Genomic DNA, 17,083 nt, shown 5'->3' with positions numbered 1-17,083 from the left:
GTGAAGTACATGGACATTAGGGAGGTCGGCGGCCCTTGGGAGCCCGCCTGGCTTGATTCGCATCGGCCCCTCCCTGCGCGAGCTCTAGCCGCCTTGTTCCCTTGTGGCCGACGTCGTGTACTAGAGGAGCCCCCTGCATCGGATGTCGGGAACTCAACCTCTTGTGAGGCGTTGCCTTCCCCGCCCTCACTAGACAAGTATTGACCACCCGCCGTGTGCTTCGTGAGTTTTGAGTTCGAGCTCGTGCTGGACTGGACACCGCCAACCTACCTGTCAAGCTCTTTGACCGAATGCCAAACATCGGCATGATCTTTTTTTGGTGTCGTTGGTGTCGGATTTAAAGACTCGCAAAGCCGTTATCAGAATGTCGGTTCCACTTTGGCAATTCTCCGCTTCACGCTTGTAGATCCCACAAAATAGTTTGACATCTTTGTCGGTTCGCTCAAAATGACTGCGAAGGATCTTCAGGTTGCGGCGGAAGGTCCCCTTCGGCTTTTGCTTATTGTATACGTCGGTGACCTTATCCCAAAAACACTTGCGGGTTTGTTGATTCCCGACAATGGGATCGTACGACGTGTTGATCCAAGCGTCGAACAGAGCCATCGTCTCCGCGGAGCTGTATGGATGACAGCCTAGGTCCTCTGCTGGCTCGTCGTCCTCATCCTCCTCCTCTTTTCCGGATCCGAGACTGGCGGAGCTTCCTCTGCCTCGTCCTCCTCCTCTGCTGGCTCGTCCTCCTCCGTCTCCTTCTCTTCTAGCTCCGGTCGAAAGGTTTTTCGGAGTGTGTTCCTCCGGAATATTCTCCCTAATCTGGGATAATCCCTGCGTTTGCCCATACTTCGGGGCGGAGGGACGATAGTATGCATCAACTGGAAAAGATGATATTTGGTACGTCGGCGTCGACGAGCCTTGGGTGCCCGGCGACGAACCGGAAGCATCCAAAACATTGTACATGCCCCCCAGTTGACAAACGTGTTCAAGTCGAAGCCGCCCTCGCCGCCAGAGTTTCCGAGGAAAGAGAGATGATATGATAGTGATGAGAATAAAAAAAGATGAGAGATAGTGTGTTTGTGTGTAAAAATGAAAGAGGTAATGAGAGTATTTATAGAAAAAAAAAGAAAAATAAAATAATTTGTTTTTACCGTTTAAAAATTAAAAAAAAAATTTCGGAAAATTGATTTAAAAAAATTATTTATTGCGTCAGCATGATGATACCCAATCGCGGGCCAGCGAGTGGGCGTCACGCCTCGCGCCAGAGCTCGCCACGTGGCGCTGGTGCGTGCGAGCTGGCTCGCCAGCTCCCTCGAAGCGGAGGGCCAAGGGACGCGACGGGAGTGCCGCATCGAGACAGCGATGCAGATGCTCTTAAACCAAGAACCATTGTGCGAGACGAGACCGAGCCAGCATCGAGACAGCGATGCAGATGATCTTAAACAATGAACCATGGTGCATTAAATTGATAATATCTTAAACCAAGTTACACCATGATTCGCATTCAGTTGGTACAAGAGTAAAGATTAAGCGATAGCATAAAAAAGGTGAGGGCTCTTTCCCAAAAAAATAGCAATAAAAAGAAATTTAATAAAGTCATTTCCGTCGTCATCGTAAAAGGGGTACAATAGACAATTCACTGAATATGATAGGCAAAGCAAAAAGGCATTGTCACTCTAGTGTTGCCCACGATTCACAAACCGGCGGTTCCGGTTCGGAACCGCCGGTTCCGGTTCGGTCGATGGCGGAACCGGAACCGAACCGTGAGGCTATTTCACGGTTCCGGTTCGAAAACCGGCGGTTTTGGCGGTTTCGGTTTTCGAACCGGCGGTTTTGCTGGTTCATTTTTTTTTTTAAATTTGAAATTTGGCTTTATACAATAAATCGGAACAAGACAATGCATAATTCAAGCACAAATAAGACGAATAAGGAGAAAATGAAATAAATTTTATTGATTTTGAGTTGTAACGGACAACGATACATTACAATTTACAATACATAAGTATACAATACAACAACATACAATAATATAATATAATTTACAAGTGTCGTCGCCTCGTGGGACTCGGAAGGTAAATAAAAAAAACATGAAATGGGGGGGGGAAAGGAAAAATTGAAAAGGGCTTGAGATCAACTTAAACTTTCAAAGTTAAACTTTTCAAATTTAAGTTGAGTTGCCTACGTATCCACAATTTTATTGAGGAATCAAAACCCACGTAGTTCTCTTACCTTAGGATCAACCCTTTTTTTTTTGCAAAATGTTGCCCATTTTCTAAGCAAACACATATCAGCACGCCATATACACATTGCTGCATTTCTAATAGGGGCAATTTGATCTTCCAAAGCAATCAATGCATCTCGAACACACATAGTCAGAATATTATTCAAGCATGGAAAAAATTAGCACTAATAGATAGTTTGTTCTGATTTTTTCCATGCTAGATGCTTGAATAATGTTCTGACTATGTATGTTCGAGATGCATTGATTGCTTTGGAAGATCAAATTGCCCCTATTAGAAATGCAGCAATGTGTATATGGCGTGCTGATATGTGTTTGCTTAGAAAATGGGCAACATTTTGCAAGAAAAAATGGTTGATTCCGAGAAGAATTGTACTTGAAGATCATTAAAATATATTCCCCATTTGATAAATATCTTATTGGTGAAAAAGTGGGTATCTTTGAGGCAGATGGTACTGGAACACAAATTTATATATGGAATCTGGATGAATGAGGATCAGATTATAGTTTAAAATGGGAAGCTGGGTTCATTGGCGGCCAGTTAACCCAACTTCCCATTTTAAACTATAATCTGATCCCCATTCATCCAGATTTCATATATAAATTTATGTTCCAGTACCATCTGCCCCAAAGATATCCACTTTTTCACCAATAAGATACTTATCAAATGGGGAATATATTTTAATGATCTTCAAGTACAACTTAGCCGCAACAACGATACATTACAATTACAAATAAAAAAACATGAAATGGGGGGGGAAAAATAATTGAAAAGGGCTTGAGCTCAACTTAAACTTTCGAAGTTAAACTTTTCAAATTTAAGTTGAGGTGCCTACGTATCCACAATTTTATTGAGGAATCAAAGCCCACGTAGTTCTCTTACCTTGCTTACCTTTTTGGTCGGCTGTGCTCGCCGTTCACCGCCCCCCGTCGACTCATTGCTAATGTTGAGTGCTCTCGCTCTTGCTTCTGACCTCGTCATCGCCATCGGAAGAAAATTCTTCACCATCACTCTCTACACGGAAGTCGAAATCCGGCTCTTGTGCTCTCATGTCCGCCTTTGCCCAATCGTCAAGTAACATAGTGGCTTCCATGTTCTTGGCGGAGAGATTGCTCCTTTTGTCGTCTAGGACACAACCGCCGACACTAAAAGCTTGTTCAACGGCGACGGTGGAAGCGGGAACGGCGAATATCTCCTTAGCCATGATGGAGAGTATCGGAAACTCTTTGTCATGTGTTCCCCACCAATTAAGGACGTCAATTTGTTGAGTAGGAGGACCTGCATCTTGAAAAATAGAGCGCGATTCCAAATATATATCTAATTCACTAGTCGCTCTAGTCCTATTGGTTGTAGTACCGTATAGATCTTGCAATTGTGATACTACGTCGGGATCGATCATGATATTGGTAAAATCCCCTCCACCAAAATCAAATGTAGACGGACTAGGAGGAGCACGTACCTGGTGAGCGGTGTTATACCGCATTTCATATTCCGCGTAGAGAGAACGAAGTGCACTATCTAACCTTAGTTTGATTTCATCAACATTCGGAATACTTAGTTCGAAGCATTCTCCTCTTGTCAAGCCCATTTCGCGGAGTTGAGAAAAATCCAAAGCGTGCAAACAACCATAGTACATGTCTAAAATTTTATAAACACCATGCAACTTCCACTTTGGATCCAAGCATTTTGCAATCAAAAACACATTTGGAATACGTGAAAAATATTTTAACCATTTTTCAACCATGTAAAAAAAATAGCCTTCAACTCAATGAATTGAGTATTTTTCACACAAGTTTTAAAACCAATTGCCACATACATGCAATGCTCCAAAACGCGCACAGAAGTAGGATAATAAACACCGGATAACTCAACAGTGGCATTTTTGAAAGCGCGGAATAATCGAAATAAATCCATGTTGTGGTCCCAACAAGCGGGTATCAAAATCAAATCAGAAGGAACATGAGGACAACTTCTAAAAAAATCACATAAATACTCAATGTGGTTCAAAGTCGACTCCAACATATCATATGTCGAGTTCCAACGAGTTGAAACATCCAAACGAAAGTTGGTGTACCTGCATTGCTTACTATGACAATATCTCTTCCAAGCTCTACCAATAGGAGCTTTGTTATGAATCAACTTCACAGCAGTTCTAATAGGATCAACATACTTTTGCCACAAATCGATCGCATCTTGAACACACAAATTCAAAATATGGGCAATACATCGCACATGAAAATATTTGCCATCAATAACAGGAGAACATGCACTGATTAGTTCATCTATGCTAGCAGTGTTAGCGCTAGCATTGTCAAAACCAATTGAAAAAATTTTATTGATCAATTGAAATTCATTCAAAACTTGAATGATCAATTGAGCAATTGCTTGTGCAGTGTGTGGTGCGGGAAATTCCCGAAATGCAATCAAACGTTTGTTTAAAGTCCAACTGTGATCAACGAAATGCACAATGATGCCCATATACGAATTTTTACAAAAACAATCAGTCCACACATCAGAACAAATAGAAACTTTATGCCCTAAGTTAATAATAAACGTACCTAATTACGCCTTCTTTTCCAAGCATTGTCGAACAACGGCCCGAGTCATTGAAGTTCGACTCAATTTTCTTGCAGCGGCATTATAAACTTGCCGCATACTCGACTCAAAAGCATCGTTATCAAAAGCATTGAATGGAAAATGTTTCATAACGGCAAATCTAGACATCACATTAAGAGCATTTTTGTGATCATATTTCAAAAGAGTATTGCTACACGTACCTGATGTTTGGGATGAACCCGTCCCACTCCCGGTCTCGACTCCATGTTGAAAGTTGAGTTGAGTTTGGGTTGGAGCGATACCAAACTCGACCGGATGCGCTTTCTCCATGTGACGGGTAAATGTACCGTATCCTCTACCCCTTCGGAATGTGTATACGTTTTCGCAATAGTTGCAATACACATTATAAGTGTTAGGATCGTTACCATCATGTACCTTCTTGAAATGTTTCACCATGATGTTTGAGGTTAAAGACCTTTCAGCTGGTCTAGGAGGTTGAGGAGGTTGTCCACGACCACGACTACCACGCCGACTCCTTGATGGTGGTGGGGGTGGCATTTCTTGAACCTCTTCTACCTCCTCCCCCTCCTCCTCGTCGTCATCATCATCATCGTCTTCATCAACATTCACAGGGGTTGGACTTGGTTGGGAATAGGCACCGCGACCGGGAGCACCACTACCGATACCAACATAAGCATCGCCTTGGTATTGAGAGCGAGAGAGAGCAATAGCATGTGCCACATCTTGCTCTTCTCGAGCCTACAAAATAATATTTGTATTGTAAATACAAAATAAAATTATGAACAATAATGTAATGTAATTCAAAATTAATTAAATTAGTTGATAATAAATATTAACCTGCCACTCATCCATGTTCATTTGAGAAATTTCATCAATAACGGATCTCCGAGATGGCCTCTTGGCCTTTTCCTTTCCCTTATCAACACGACCTTCTCGGGATGAAGACATATTGCTATGTAGAAATGTAGAAATATGGAATAATAATTTTTTTTGTTTTAGCAATTGAGAAAGGAAGACAACTTATAGAACTACGGGAACAAGTATAAGTGTATAACAATGCGTAATAAGAGTAGCACTTGCGTAATTAAATGGAAGCACAATAGCACAAATGAGAAATTGGAGACAAAGAGAGAGAATTGAGAGATTAAAGAGAGAAACTCTTATTAACACAAGAGTGGGGTGAATGTAAATGAGGATAGAGGGGGGTATTTATAGATAAAAATGGGGGGAAAATGAAAGAATTCGAATTTGAAATTTGAAAAAAAAAATAATAATTTGAATTTTCGGCAAAACCGGCGGTTTTTGGCGGAAAACCGCCGGAACCGCCGGTTTTCGGGCAAAACCGCCGGTTTCCGGGACAAAACCACCGGTTCGGTCAACGAAACCGTCTGCAAAAGCTGCGTCATGTCGCCTCGTTTCTCGCGCCGCAACCGGAACCCCTGAACCGGCGGTTAACCGCCGGTTTTCACCGTTAACGCCCCAAAAACCGCCGGAACCGGCGGTTTTTCAGCTGAAAAGCTGCCGCCGGTCTGCCCCATCCACACGCCTTGAAATACGCGCCCGAACCGGCGGTTCCGCCGGTTAACCGCCGGTTCCGAACCGTCCGGAACCGCCGGTTCCGAACCGTCCGGAACCGCCGGTTCGGTGACGGTTCCGGTTCGAAATATCTTGAACCGGAACCGGACCGCGGCCCGAATTCCGACGGTTCCGGTTCGGGAAAATGGCCACGGTTCCGGTTCGGCGGTTAACCGCCGGAATGGAACCGGTGGGCATGTCTATCACTCCAATAGCCTCGCCCCAAAATTTGTCCATACCCCAATAGCGGTCGAGACCTGCTGTTGACTTCTCCACTGGGCCCACAATGCATCCGGCCGCACCGAGAGGCCTATTCCACACGTGGTGCCGACGTGAGCTAGGTCATAAATGGCGATGCTGCCGTCATGCGAGATGGGCAAATCATGAAAGAGTCAACTTAATTCAGTTTTAGAAACACGGGTTAACCCTTTCAACAATTGGTACGACTCAACTTAAGTCAAACATTTCAAACCATAAAAATCAGGAAATTATATTCATTCATTGCCACTTCCGCCTTATTCATAGACTCCCCCGAAAAGAGTTGTTGATTAAAAAGGGCAGAAGGTTAGAGCAAATCAAGGAGACGCAAAAATCAATGAGAAGATTATCCAACTACAAAATCAACAACATCCATACAATTGAGATGATCATGTCACCAAAGATAACCACATGCATGTGCTCTTCACATGCACATCATCGTATCAATATTGGCCTCTCATTTCTGTAATTAAGAGTATTAAATGTAAATTGAAAATATAATACTAACAATAATATTTTATTCATTATTTAATCGAATAGGTGATAAGTTCCATTGATCATAAAAATTAAATGCACGTTGAAATTTCCCAATGCCACAAAACTGACCCAAACAAACTAGAGATGTTATTGCTAGACCAGTTCAGAATAAAGTTGAATACATAAGACTAGCTGAAATAACAATCATATCAGACCCTACACAAAGACGAGCAAGAAGAGATAAGATCACTGCAGGTTGGAGGGATGCCCAAACGACGCATTTGGCTACTCGGCCAAAAAAGGGCACACCTCACATGTTGATTGCGAACCGATTCACCTATTGTTAGGAGATGAAAGCAAATGCATCCATATTCAAGAAAGCCATACTTTGCATTCTATATCTTGTCAATCTTATCTGCCTTCACAACTGGGTTGGCTTTGGCTATAGCCTCCTGACCAGAAGAACGGTAGTCGAAGGAGCACTCGTGCTTGTCCGAGTAACGGTGCATAGAACAGAACATGCTGCCACATCGACAATTAAAACCTGTTAAACCAACCCGCTTCCTGCACACACCACACCTCTTTGGACCTTCTTTCACTTCCTCAGCATGCCCACTTGCAGGAGGTACAGATGATGACTGAGGTGATTCCACCATGTCTGATGGGGCAATCTGTGTTTCAATAATTACAGCAGCATCTGAATCCTGTCCACCAACAGAAGAACTCCCGTTAACGATACTCTGGATTGAGGAAGCAGCAAGCTTCGCTTGCTCTTGCTCCAAAACCAGGTCCTTGTAACACTTGGAGCACATATTCATGGTAGCTGCTGTCCCAAAGAATCCACAGTTATTTGCACACATGATAGGAGCTTGAGGAGTTTGGCATCCAGTCTCAGTCTGTTCCATCTTAGCTTTTTTCCTGCAATAAAGCATAAACCCTCAACACAAGCGACAGTCACATTGTGGATTCAAAACAAATCCTGCAGCCTATGATGCCATCACAAAATTTTATATGTACATCCAGCTTCATTGATTAATGAGATCACATAATGTAGCATAAACTCCTTGTTCATTTGGAAAAAAGTATTACAGGTTAACTTTCAATAATGCTGACATAAATGAATATATAATGCAAAACAAAATCTGAATTGCAAGCCAGGACCATAACCTTACATTTCATTTCAAGAGTTACTCACAATATCAAGCATGTTCTTATGCCTAAATATCTACAATGTCGCATTTCCAAACCTGTAACTTGATAGATTTTGCCAATCATTTTCACCAAATTACGTTTTTTATAAGAACGATGAATACATGAAACGATATATTCCCAACAACAACATCATGTGCAGTTTATTTGACCGTAATACTGCCACATCTAGTGTATAACAACTACTAAAAGGCACCAGTATACCATTATCAAGAGATACTAAGAAAAAAATTACTCCTACCTATATTGGCAACAGAGTGACAAAATCTAGGAAAGGAAACATAGCTGAAACCTGTCAGCTGACTGTAGAGATAGGTAGATAATACTACATAACAGAAAATTAGAACAAACTAATTTTTGGAAGGAACGCAATACTGATCAAATGTTCCACAGTAACATACTGGGTGTTTATTTTCAAACCAACCATATGTCATAAGATAAGAACAGATAAAATATCCATAGAACTGTTCGTTGTCAAACAATATGCACAATACTTGAAAATCAAAACAACAACACGGTACTCAATCAAAAACTGGTATAACCTATCCAAACAGACCCCACTTCCATGGAAGTTAGAGAAGATCAAGAAAACATTGTAGAAGCAATAGGGAATACATACATTAGCTAATACAAGCCTCAGACCAATCATAACTTCTTGTATAACCTTTTAAACAGTACCTAGTCACTACCATAACTTCTTTTATATATCTTTCAAAAGTCAAAACTGAGCTCGGTGGCTTTAACTAACTAGACAGAAAAAGATGGATCCAATACTAAATAATTTCACAATCCAAATATTCAATCAAAGCAGTAGAACACTGAACCCTAGCTGGTTGCAGGTCGTAATCATTTAAACCCATAATCATACTGAATCAACTTCATACAACACCTTAATCATCGATTACAATAGGCTCATTAAATTAATAAAAATATCACAAACACGAAACTTTACAATATGCCACCTGATATATTTAATCACCCAACCAATTAATTGCATTTGAATCGATAAAAGCTGACAAATATACAATTAATCAAGCAAAAAAAGACTGTTAACGAAATAAAACAAAATTAGTCATCAGACAGACCTGTTCGCCGAGGAGAAAAGAGAATATTTTTGTCAGCTTCTAATCCCTGCGACTAATCAGATGAAGATGAATTACAAACATAAATATACATAATTAACAGAGTCGAGAGACTACTGGCGAAAAACTTTTTTGCAATTGATACTCATATTAATCTCGATTAAATCAAAGACAAAAACGCAACGTCCACAGCAGCGAGAGATAGGGAAACCCACCCCAGAAGCGAGCAGGAAACGTGGACAAGGAAATCGCGATTGAAATCGGGGAGATGATGTTTATAGTCCTATATAATATCGTATAAAATACGGTGGTCATGTGAAGTTTGTGGTGTAGGTACACCGGCAACAGCTGTCGCGTAGTTAGTGGTTGTAGGCTTGTAGCGATAGCCAGTTCACAAATTAATGTTTTCTACTCCATACTTTAAGAGTATGTGTAATTAATAAATTTTAATGTAGATAGAGATGGAAATATGCATAATTGAATCGAATTAATTGAAATATTCAAAGTGACATTTGCGGACAGTTGGATATTCAATATTATTGCCAGTGATATGAAATTATTCGAATTAAATCCAAATCATTGAAGTTATCTTTTAATAGTGTTTTAAAAACCGGATCGGACTGGACCGGCCGGTCCTCCCGGCTCGACCGTGAACCGGCGTACTGTCCGGTCCGGTTGAATATGTTAAACAGTCTTGACGTTGAGCCGTTTTGACTCTGTTAAGCCACCTGGTTTGGCCGGAAACCGGAAATTGGTTCAACCGGTGCACTTAATTTGAATTTGCTGCAATCTGTCACCGAGCTCTCCCTCGTCCCCCTACACAGCTGCTCCAGCTCTGAATTCAATCGCCAGCCCGCTCCAGCACCGTCGGTCTGCTTGATCGCCGCTGGAGAACCCCTCGATTTGGCAGCAAAAGAAGCTAGAATAGTGCTTCAATGGTGAATTGAGCAAACGGGTAGAGAGAGACATTAATGTGAATTGGAATTTACATTGAATTGGGAATAGAAAAAGTTAATCACCAAGTAAAAAGTTTTTGATATCTGTGCACATTTGCATTTTAGTTTTATTCTATCTGCAAATTAGTTGGAGAGTATCTATTTTGCTTTAGGGTATCCATAGTGGTGATAGCCCAGCAATAGCTCAGCCATAGTCCAGCCACAAACTCCTCCTACCACATCATCAATACTAAAAATCCTCCTGCCACATCAGAAATAGCCTAGCCATAACCTAGTCATATCATAAATAGCCCAGCCACATCAATAGCCACATCACTAATAACACAATATACGGAATTTAATTTACGAGACATATACGGGAAACATTAATAATACTATTTTAATTTTAAAAAAAGTACAATAAATTTAAAAAGTACAATAAATTTAAAAAATACTAAAATTTTAAAAAAGTACATTAATAATAAAAATTACTTAAAAAAGTACATTTTACAAAATTACATAAATAAAAAAAACGAACTCCGAGCAGTCCTCCGCGCCCATAACTCTTCAATTAAATCCTTTTGGAGTCGAATATGAGCTTCCGTTTGGCGCATGTCGGCATGTGCTTGGAGGAGGCCGGCTTCATCGTGAGGTACCCCACTCCGTGCGTTGGGGACGGCCACGCCGTGGCTTGGACCGGCTTCATTATCGTCGTTGGCCCATTCCGTCAGTTGTACACCTTCATCTTCGACAATCATGTTGTGCATGATAATACAGGCGTACATTATATCAGCAATGCAGTCGACGTGCCACAAACGCGTTGGACCCCTAACCGCCGCCCATCGAGCCTGGAGCACACCAAATGCGCGCTCCACGTCCTTGCGCGCGGACTCCTGCCGTGCCGCAAAGTAGGCCTTCTTCTCATCTCCTGGGCATCGGATCGTCTTCACAAAGACGGGCCACCTAGGGTATATCCCATCCGCCAAGTAGGCGATGGACAACTGGCCGAGGTCGAGGTACCGCCGGCTGCAAGGCTCTTTGCATCCATTGGTCTATCCCGCGGTTGGTATATGCCTCAAACGCTTCGGCCATTCGACGTTCGTACTCCTCAGCGTCCCCCCCACTACCTCCACTACCATCTCCCGCGTTACTCATTTCTCGGTGTTGATCTTGTATAGAAATTAAGATAGAGAGAGTACTCGTTAATACAAGTGGTGCGAATGAAAATGAAGTGCAAATCGCGTATATATACTGTCTCGAAAATTTTAAAAAAAAAACAAAAAAACCGTTGGGCGATGCTCTGGGCGATCCCGACGCTGCAATGGCGCCGAGCGGATCGCCCAGCGCCCGTCGACCGCCTAGCGCTAGGCGATTTTTAATTCCGAAAAACTGCTCGGCGGTTTTCGGAAGCTGCAATGGTTCGCCTAGCGACCCCCTAGCGCCGGCGCTGGCTAGGCGGTGCGCTAGGCGCCATTGTGGATAGCCTTATAATTTACTTTTTAATATCTGAAATTCTTTCCATATTTGGATTTATATAATATTTACATTCATTTTTTAAAAAAAATATGTTTTATCTTATTTACAAAATTATAGTAATGCTTTTATACTATATATTTAGTTATAAATATATTATATTATATAATAATAGTAATTCGATCCGACCAATGGTCTAACCTGTTGGGCCAGTTGAATCGTGAACCGATAGCTTCACCGGTTCAATTTTTAAAACATTGTCTTTCACTGATAATGCCCACTGGGCCGGGTTGTAGGATCTCTCAACCTCAAGTCCTCAACATGCTGAAGCCCAAGCATGTGCTCTTGAGTAATTGATTTGGGATGCGATTGTGCTTAGTGAAGCTCAAGTTGAGTATGCATGCACTATCATTTTGCTTCTTGCAGGATTACTATAAGTTCACTTTCGAGAATTAGTTGGTTGTTTTGATTTTATTTGGGGTTTGGAATATTAATGTTTGCTAGTAGTTTATAATAAGAATGAAGTTCATTTCATTCTAATACATTGCTCTAATTGGTAGGAGCTTGCAGTTTTTGGGTGCATATATTTGTGCGAAAATTTGGAAAATATAATAACAACTGAAATGCTTAAAATTGCGTCTTATTAGGTATAAGTCCAAGTATGTACTATGACAAATGTTTCGAGTATAATACGACATATTATTTTCAAAAAGAACAAAGATGCATAGGATGTCGAATGACAATGCAATCTTTAATCAATCTTGAAATGCACAAAAAGATTGGGTCATTGGGTGTGAGTACCCGGTTTTAAATGGACATATTGAGATAGTCGGTCCAGAACATCAAAAGTTGTTTATTTTCAAAAAGAACAAAGATGCATAGGATGTCGAATGACAATGCAATCTTTAATCAATCTTGAAATGCACAAAAAGATTAGGTCATTGGGTGTGAGTACCCGGTTTTAAATGGACATATTGAGATAGTCGGTCCAGAACATCAAATGTCAACAACTAGAAAAAAATATCATAAAGCCATAACATGATTAGTATATGCATCAAGCAACTAAAACAAGATGTTTAGTCCACAACGTCTAATGTCAACAAAAATAAAATTTCATAATAGGAGTAAGTAGTAGGTATTTAATAAGCTCACAACAACTTCTAATAAAATAAATCCACTCCGAGTCTTCATTCAATACTTCCAAGTTTAACATGTAATAAAAATTTTACTCCCAAGTCTTCAACATCTTCTATGTTTCACCAAATAATTGAAATTGATTAATTTATTGAACCTTGAAATAAAAAAAATCAGCATAACCAATAATGATAATCTTTCACTTTTCAAAAGTGGTCGACCAAAGTAAGAGTAATAAGCAATAATTAAAGTTTTAATAATTTCCGAGCTCTAAATTTTATAGTCTTATTCAATATAATTAGAAATAGTTTAATTAACCAAATCTACACATATTGAATCTATAAAAGTAAAATGCAAGAGCGTAGTATATCACCCTTTTATTACATTCGGATAAAAAAATGGAAAACAAATAAAATTAGTGATATAAACTATTATTATCCCACCAAAATGCATGCCTAGTTCATGTAGATAGCGAAGAAAGACACGATGGAGGCTCCAACCAAGGCGCCCATGGCTGGTAAGGCCGCGATGGCGATGTCACTGTCTGGGCTCGGTGCTGGCGAATCATCGCGAGGATCATCCCTGGCCACGACCGCGCTCATGGATGCGGCCGCGATAATGGTTGCATATGCGATCTTCCTCATGTCCATGTTGGCTTGAAAAGGTGCTCACACTATTTTTTATGATTATTTTTTGTGATTGCTGTGTGTTTAAATTTTTATAACGACTGAATGCCTACTTTTGGAAATGATTCGAGCAAATATCTATGCCGCGTTTCTCTCCTTACTATTTTTAGAAGGATTTTGAGCGTTGGACATTGGGTGGACTTGCGTCGAACATAAGCTGATAGCAGTCTCATTTTAATTTGTGTATGTAATTATGTATAATTATGCATTATACTACTTTAATAATTGGTTGAGTTTGTAGTGAATAAAAAGTTTTATTTTTGTTATAATAACGACTATTTTATTATCTTAAATAACTATTTATAATCTATGTCATTTATAAAATATACTTCTATAGTTCGTTATTATATACTCTATTCAATATCGATATTTTGAGATTTCCATCACTACAATTTAAATATTTATATTTTACTATTTTAATAAATGGACTTTGTATTCCTTTACGTCATTTCACTTTATGTATAAAATTAATATGTAAATAAATATGAGTCATTTTTATTAACCTTTTCTATTTCATTTATAATCTTCAAAGTTCCATCAAATTAAAGTGAAATATTTAATCCGAATAGATAGAGTAGTAGTAGTAGTTACTAAGCATCCTATAATTAAATAGTTAAAGATAGTTAGAAAAATAAAATAGATCCACCTATATGTCGGCCGATTAAAAATAGATTTTTCAAAATTTTAGTTCAGACTAATTCATGCCGTCCAATTTCTAACTTAGTTACCCTTCCTATATTAATAGCACTGAGGAAAATAGTCAAAACTAATCTATTAAGTATTAAGAAAGCGTAATGAGACTTACGAGAAAAACTTGGGACTATATATTGTGCTTACCAATTAAAATGGATCCGTGACATATATTAAAAACTTAGGAGAGCATCCAATCAAAAACAAATAATCGATCACAAAAAGTTTTCTATTGAGTATAAATCTAATTTGAAAATAGATCCTCAAAAAAGAAAATGAAAATAGGTTGTAAAACCGACATAAATAGAAATGAGGATTAAAGAATGCTAAAAATTTCAAGAATAAAAATCCTATGCAGATTCGTTCCACATTACAAAATTCGAATAATAATTATGATTTCGTTGCACAAACAGGTTTCAAATCAACAACCCGCGTGAATGCAGGTTCAAAAACTATCAAGTTCCGTTCCCCACCATTGCTTTAGGTGACGTTTTTTAAGATTTTTTTGATTAACATTTAGAATTTTTTATTTGATCTCTTCAATTTCCTTTCACATTTTTTGTATATCCTTCAAAATATTAGTAATAATAAAAATTAAACCTAACGATTAACTATAACTATAACTGAAATTTGAAGCTAGAAAAAAAGCCCATAAACCCTAACTAATGATATAATAAACGACAATTAAGAAAGAAAATAGAAGACATAAAAGTGTAAACCGAGCAGGATGCCTTAGGTTTGAAATGAAGAAAAGTAGTAGTACTAGTAATTAGGTAAACAGCCCTCTTCCTTTTCAAAAATGAAAACCTACAATTAAACCAGCCATGTCCTCCCACACACCATGTGTCACCCTCCCTACTCACGACACTTGTTTTTTGAATGAAATTCTTCAGTTAAATAGTCTGTAACGATTAATGTAACAAAAGAGTTTGAATAATTCACATAGTAATTAAATAAAATGATTTATCATGACTGATGGATCCGCGAATTTCTGACGTTAGTAAATGCTGGTAGAGAATGAAGATTATGACACAAAGAAATTACGTGGTTCGATTTACTGAGGTAAATCTACGTCCACGGGAAGAAAAGGGGGCAGAGTTGTATTGCTTGATCTGTTTTCTACAGCTTACAAATACAAACTTGCTATTTGCTATATGGTCTTTTATCTCTAGAGAGCTTAACCCTCTTCTATCTGATCTAAGTTCTATTTATATCTTGAACTAAGATCGTGGCTTGCATCACCACCCTAAGTCGTGGATGTCGTGTAGGTCATGGCCTAAGATCGTGGATGTAGCGTAGGTCATGGCCTACGATCGTGGCCTGAGTTGACACCACGTGGTAGGGGGTGTGTTGGACATCCTGTATGGGTCCACTAACTCCTTGTTCGGTCGAATACTGAGACCGAACTGCTTTGGTTGCCGATCTGAGAGTAGAGCTTGATGCCGACCTGAGAGCAGAGCTTGATTGGATGGCTTTTACCGAGCTGTAGGCTGAGGCCGAACTCTTTGGTAATGCCGAACTCATACTCCTGCTTTGGTTGCCGATCTGAGAGCAGAGCTTGATAGGTTGGCTTTTACCGAGCTGTAGGCTGAGGCCGAACTCTTTGGTAATGCCGAACTCATACTCCTGCTTTGGTTGCCGATCTGAGAGCAGAGCTTGATAGGTTGGCTTTTACCGAGCTGTAGGCTGAGGCCGAACTCTTTGGTAATGCCGAACTCATACTCTTCCTTGGGCTTTGGGCTGATGGGCCGTCATTGCTGTTGGGCTTGTTTAGTACGCACCCCATCACTACCCCCCCCCGAAAAGCGAAGTGAATCACTTCGGCGAAGCGAGTCACTTCGGCATTCTGAAAAAGGGGACGGGGGAGGCTGAAGTCAGGGGACGTGCCCTGCGCGTGACTGCATTAAATGCGGCATTAAATGCGACAGTAAAATCCGGCCGTCGAATCCTGAAAAGGTGGGATATGAAACGGTGCGATGATTTGAAATCTTTTCCAAATCTGATAAATACCGCCTTTCTTCATCATTTGAACACCTTTGCTATTGGCTTCTTCTGCACTCTCTATCTTTTGCGTGAAAAATTTCCTTCCGCTTTCAAAAATTTCCTCAGGATTTCTTCAAACTTTCAAAGAGTAAGAACCATGTCTGCTTCTTCTTCGTCTGAGTCTGGTAGCGGTAGAAAAGGGGGTAAGGGGTCTTCTAGCCGGAAAGAATCCGGGGAGAAGACCGTAGAGTATTTTCACAGTATCTTGAGTAAGGATACTGTGATATCCCTTTACGAAAAATACTCTTTTCCTGGGGGGAAGGCGGTGGTTCCCGACGATGATCATAGGGCTAACGACCCGCCGGAGGGTTATGCCACCGTTTACGAAGCCTGCTTAGAATGCGGGCTTCGTTTCCCTCTTCCCCCACCTTTTGTAGAGCTTCTTGATTTTTTTCAACTCCCTTTAGGTCAGGTGACTCCGAACTCTTGGAGGCACTTGTCGGCTTTTGCTGCCGAACTCCGTAGGTTAGATAAGGATCTGTCTCTGCGGGCAATCCTTAATTTTTTCCAATTTAAAAGGAAGGGATCTTGGTTTTACTTGATCCCCTTACAGCCTTTTAGGGCATTCTGCAAAACCAAGTGGCCGAAATGGCAAAACCGCTTCTTTTTTTATAATAGGACAGCGGCTCCGGGCTTCCCCTGGAGAGGGCCGAAGTCCGTGATTCCTCATCCTCGGTTAGAACCATTGGCCGAGCTCGATGGCGAGCTCAACA

General features: G+C 40.3%; 1 protein-coding gene across 2 annotated transcripts; it reads right to left on the bottom strand.

Moving 5' to 3' along the window:
• Positions 1-7,243: 7,243 nt before the first annotated feature.
• Positions 7,244-9,745, bottom strand: LOC121805701 (zinc finger A20 and AN1 domain-containing stress-associated protein 4-like). Of its 2 annotated transcripts, none has more exons than XM_042205651.1 (3): positions 9,625-9,745; positions 9,413-9,464; positions 7,244-8,036 (listed from the first exon to the last, which is right to left on the bottom strand). In XM_042205651.1, exon 3 carries the CDS (start codon positions 8,021-8,023, stop codon positions 7,514-7,516), a length of 510 nt encoding a protein of 169 aa, XP_042061585.1. In that variant the 5' UTR covers positions 8,024-8,036; positions 9,413-9,464; positions 9,625-9,745; the 3' UTR covers positions 7,244-7,513. The 2 variants fall into 2 exon arrangements, with proteins under 2 accessions (XP_042061585.1, XP_042061587.1); XM_042205653.1 differs by having other exon boundaries at positions 9,413-9,458; positions 9,625-9,671.
• Positions 9,746-17,083: the final 7,338 nt, after the last annotated feature.

Source organism: Salvia splendens, chromosome 5 (genome assembly GCF_004379255.2).
Source record: "Salvia splendens isolate huo1 chromosome 5, SspV2, whole genome shotgun sequence".
NCBI lineage: Eukaryota > Viridiplantae > Streptophyta > Magnoliopsida > Lamiales > Lamiaceae > Salvia > Salvia splendens.
Note: the sequence above shows the minus strand (reverse complement) of the source record. Positions and strands in the feature narration are given on the sequence as shown.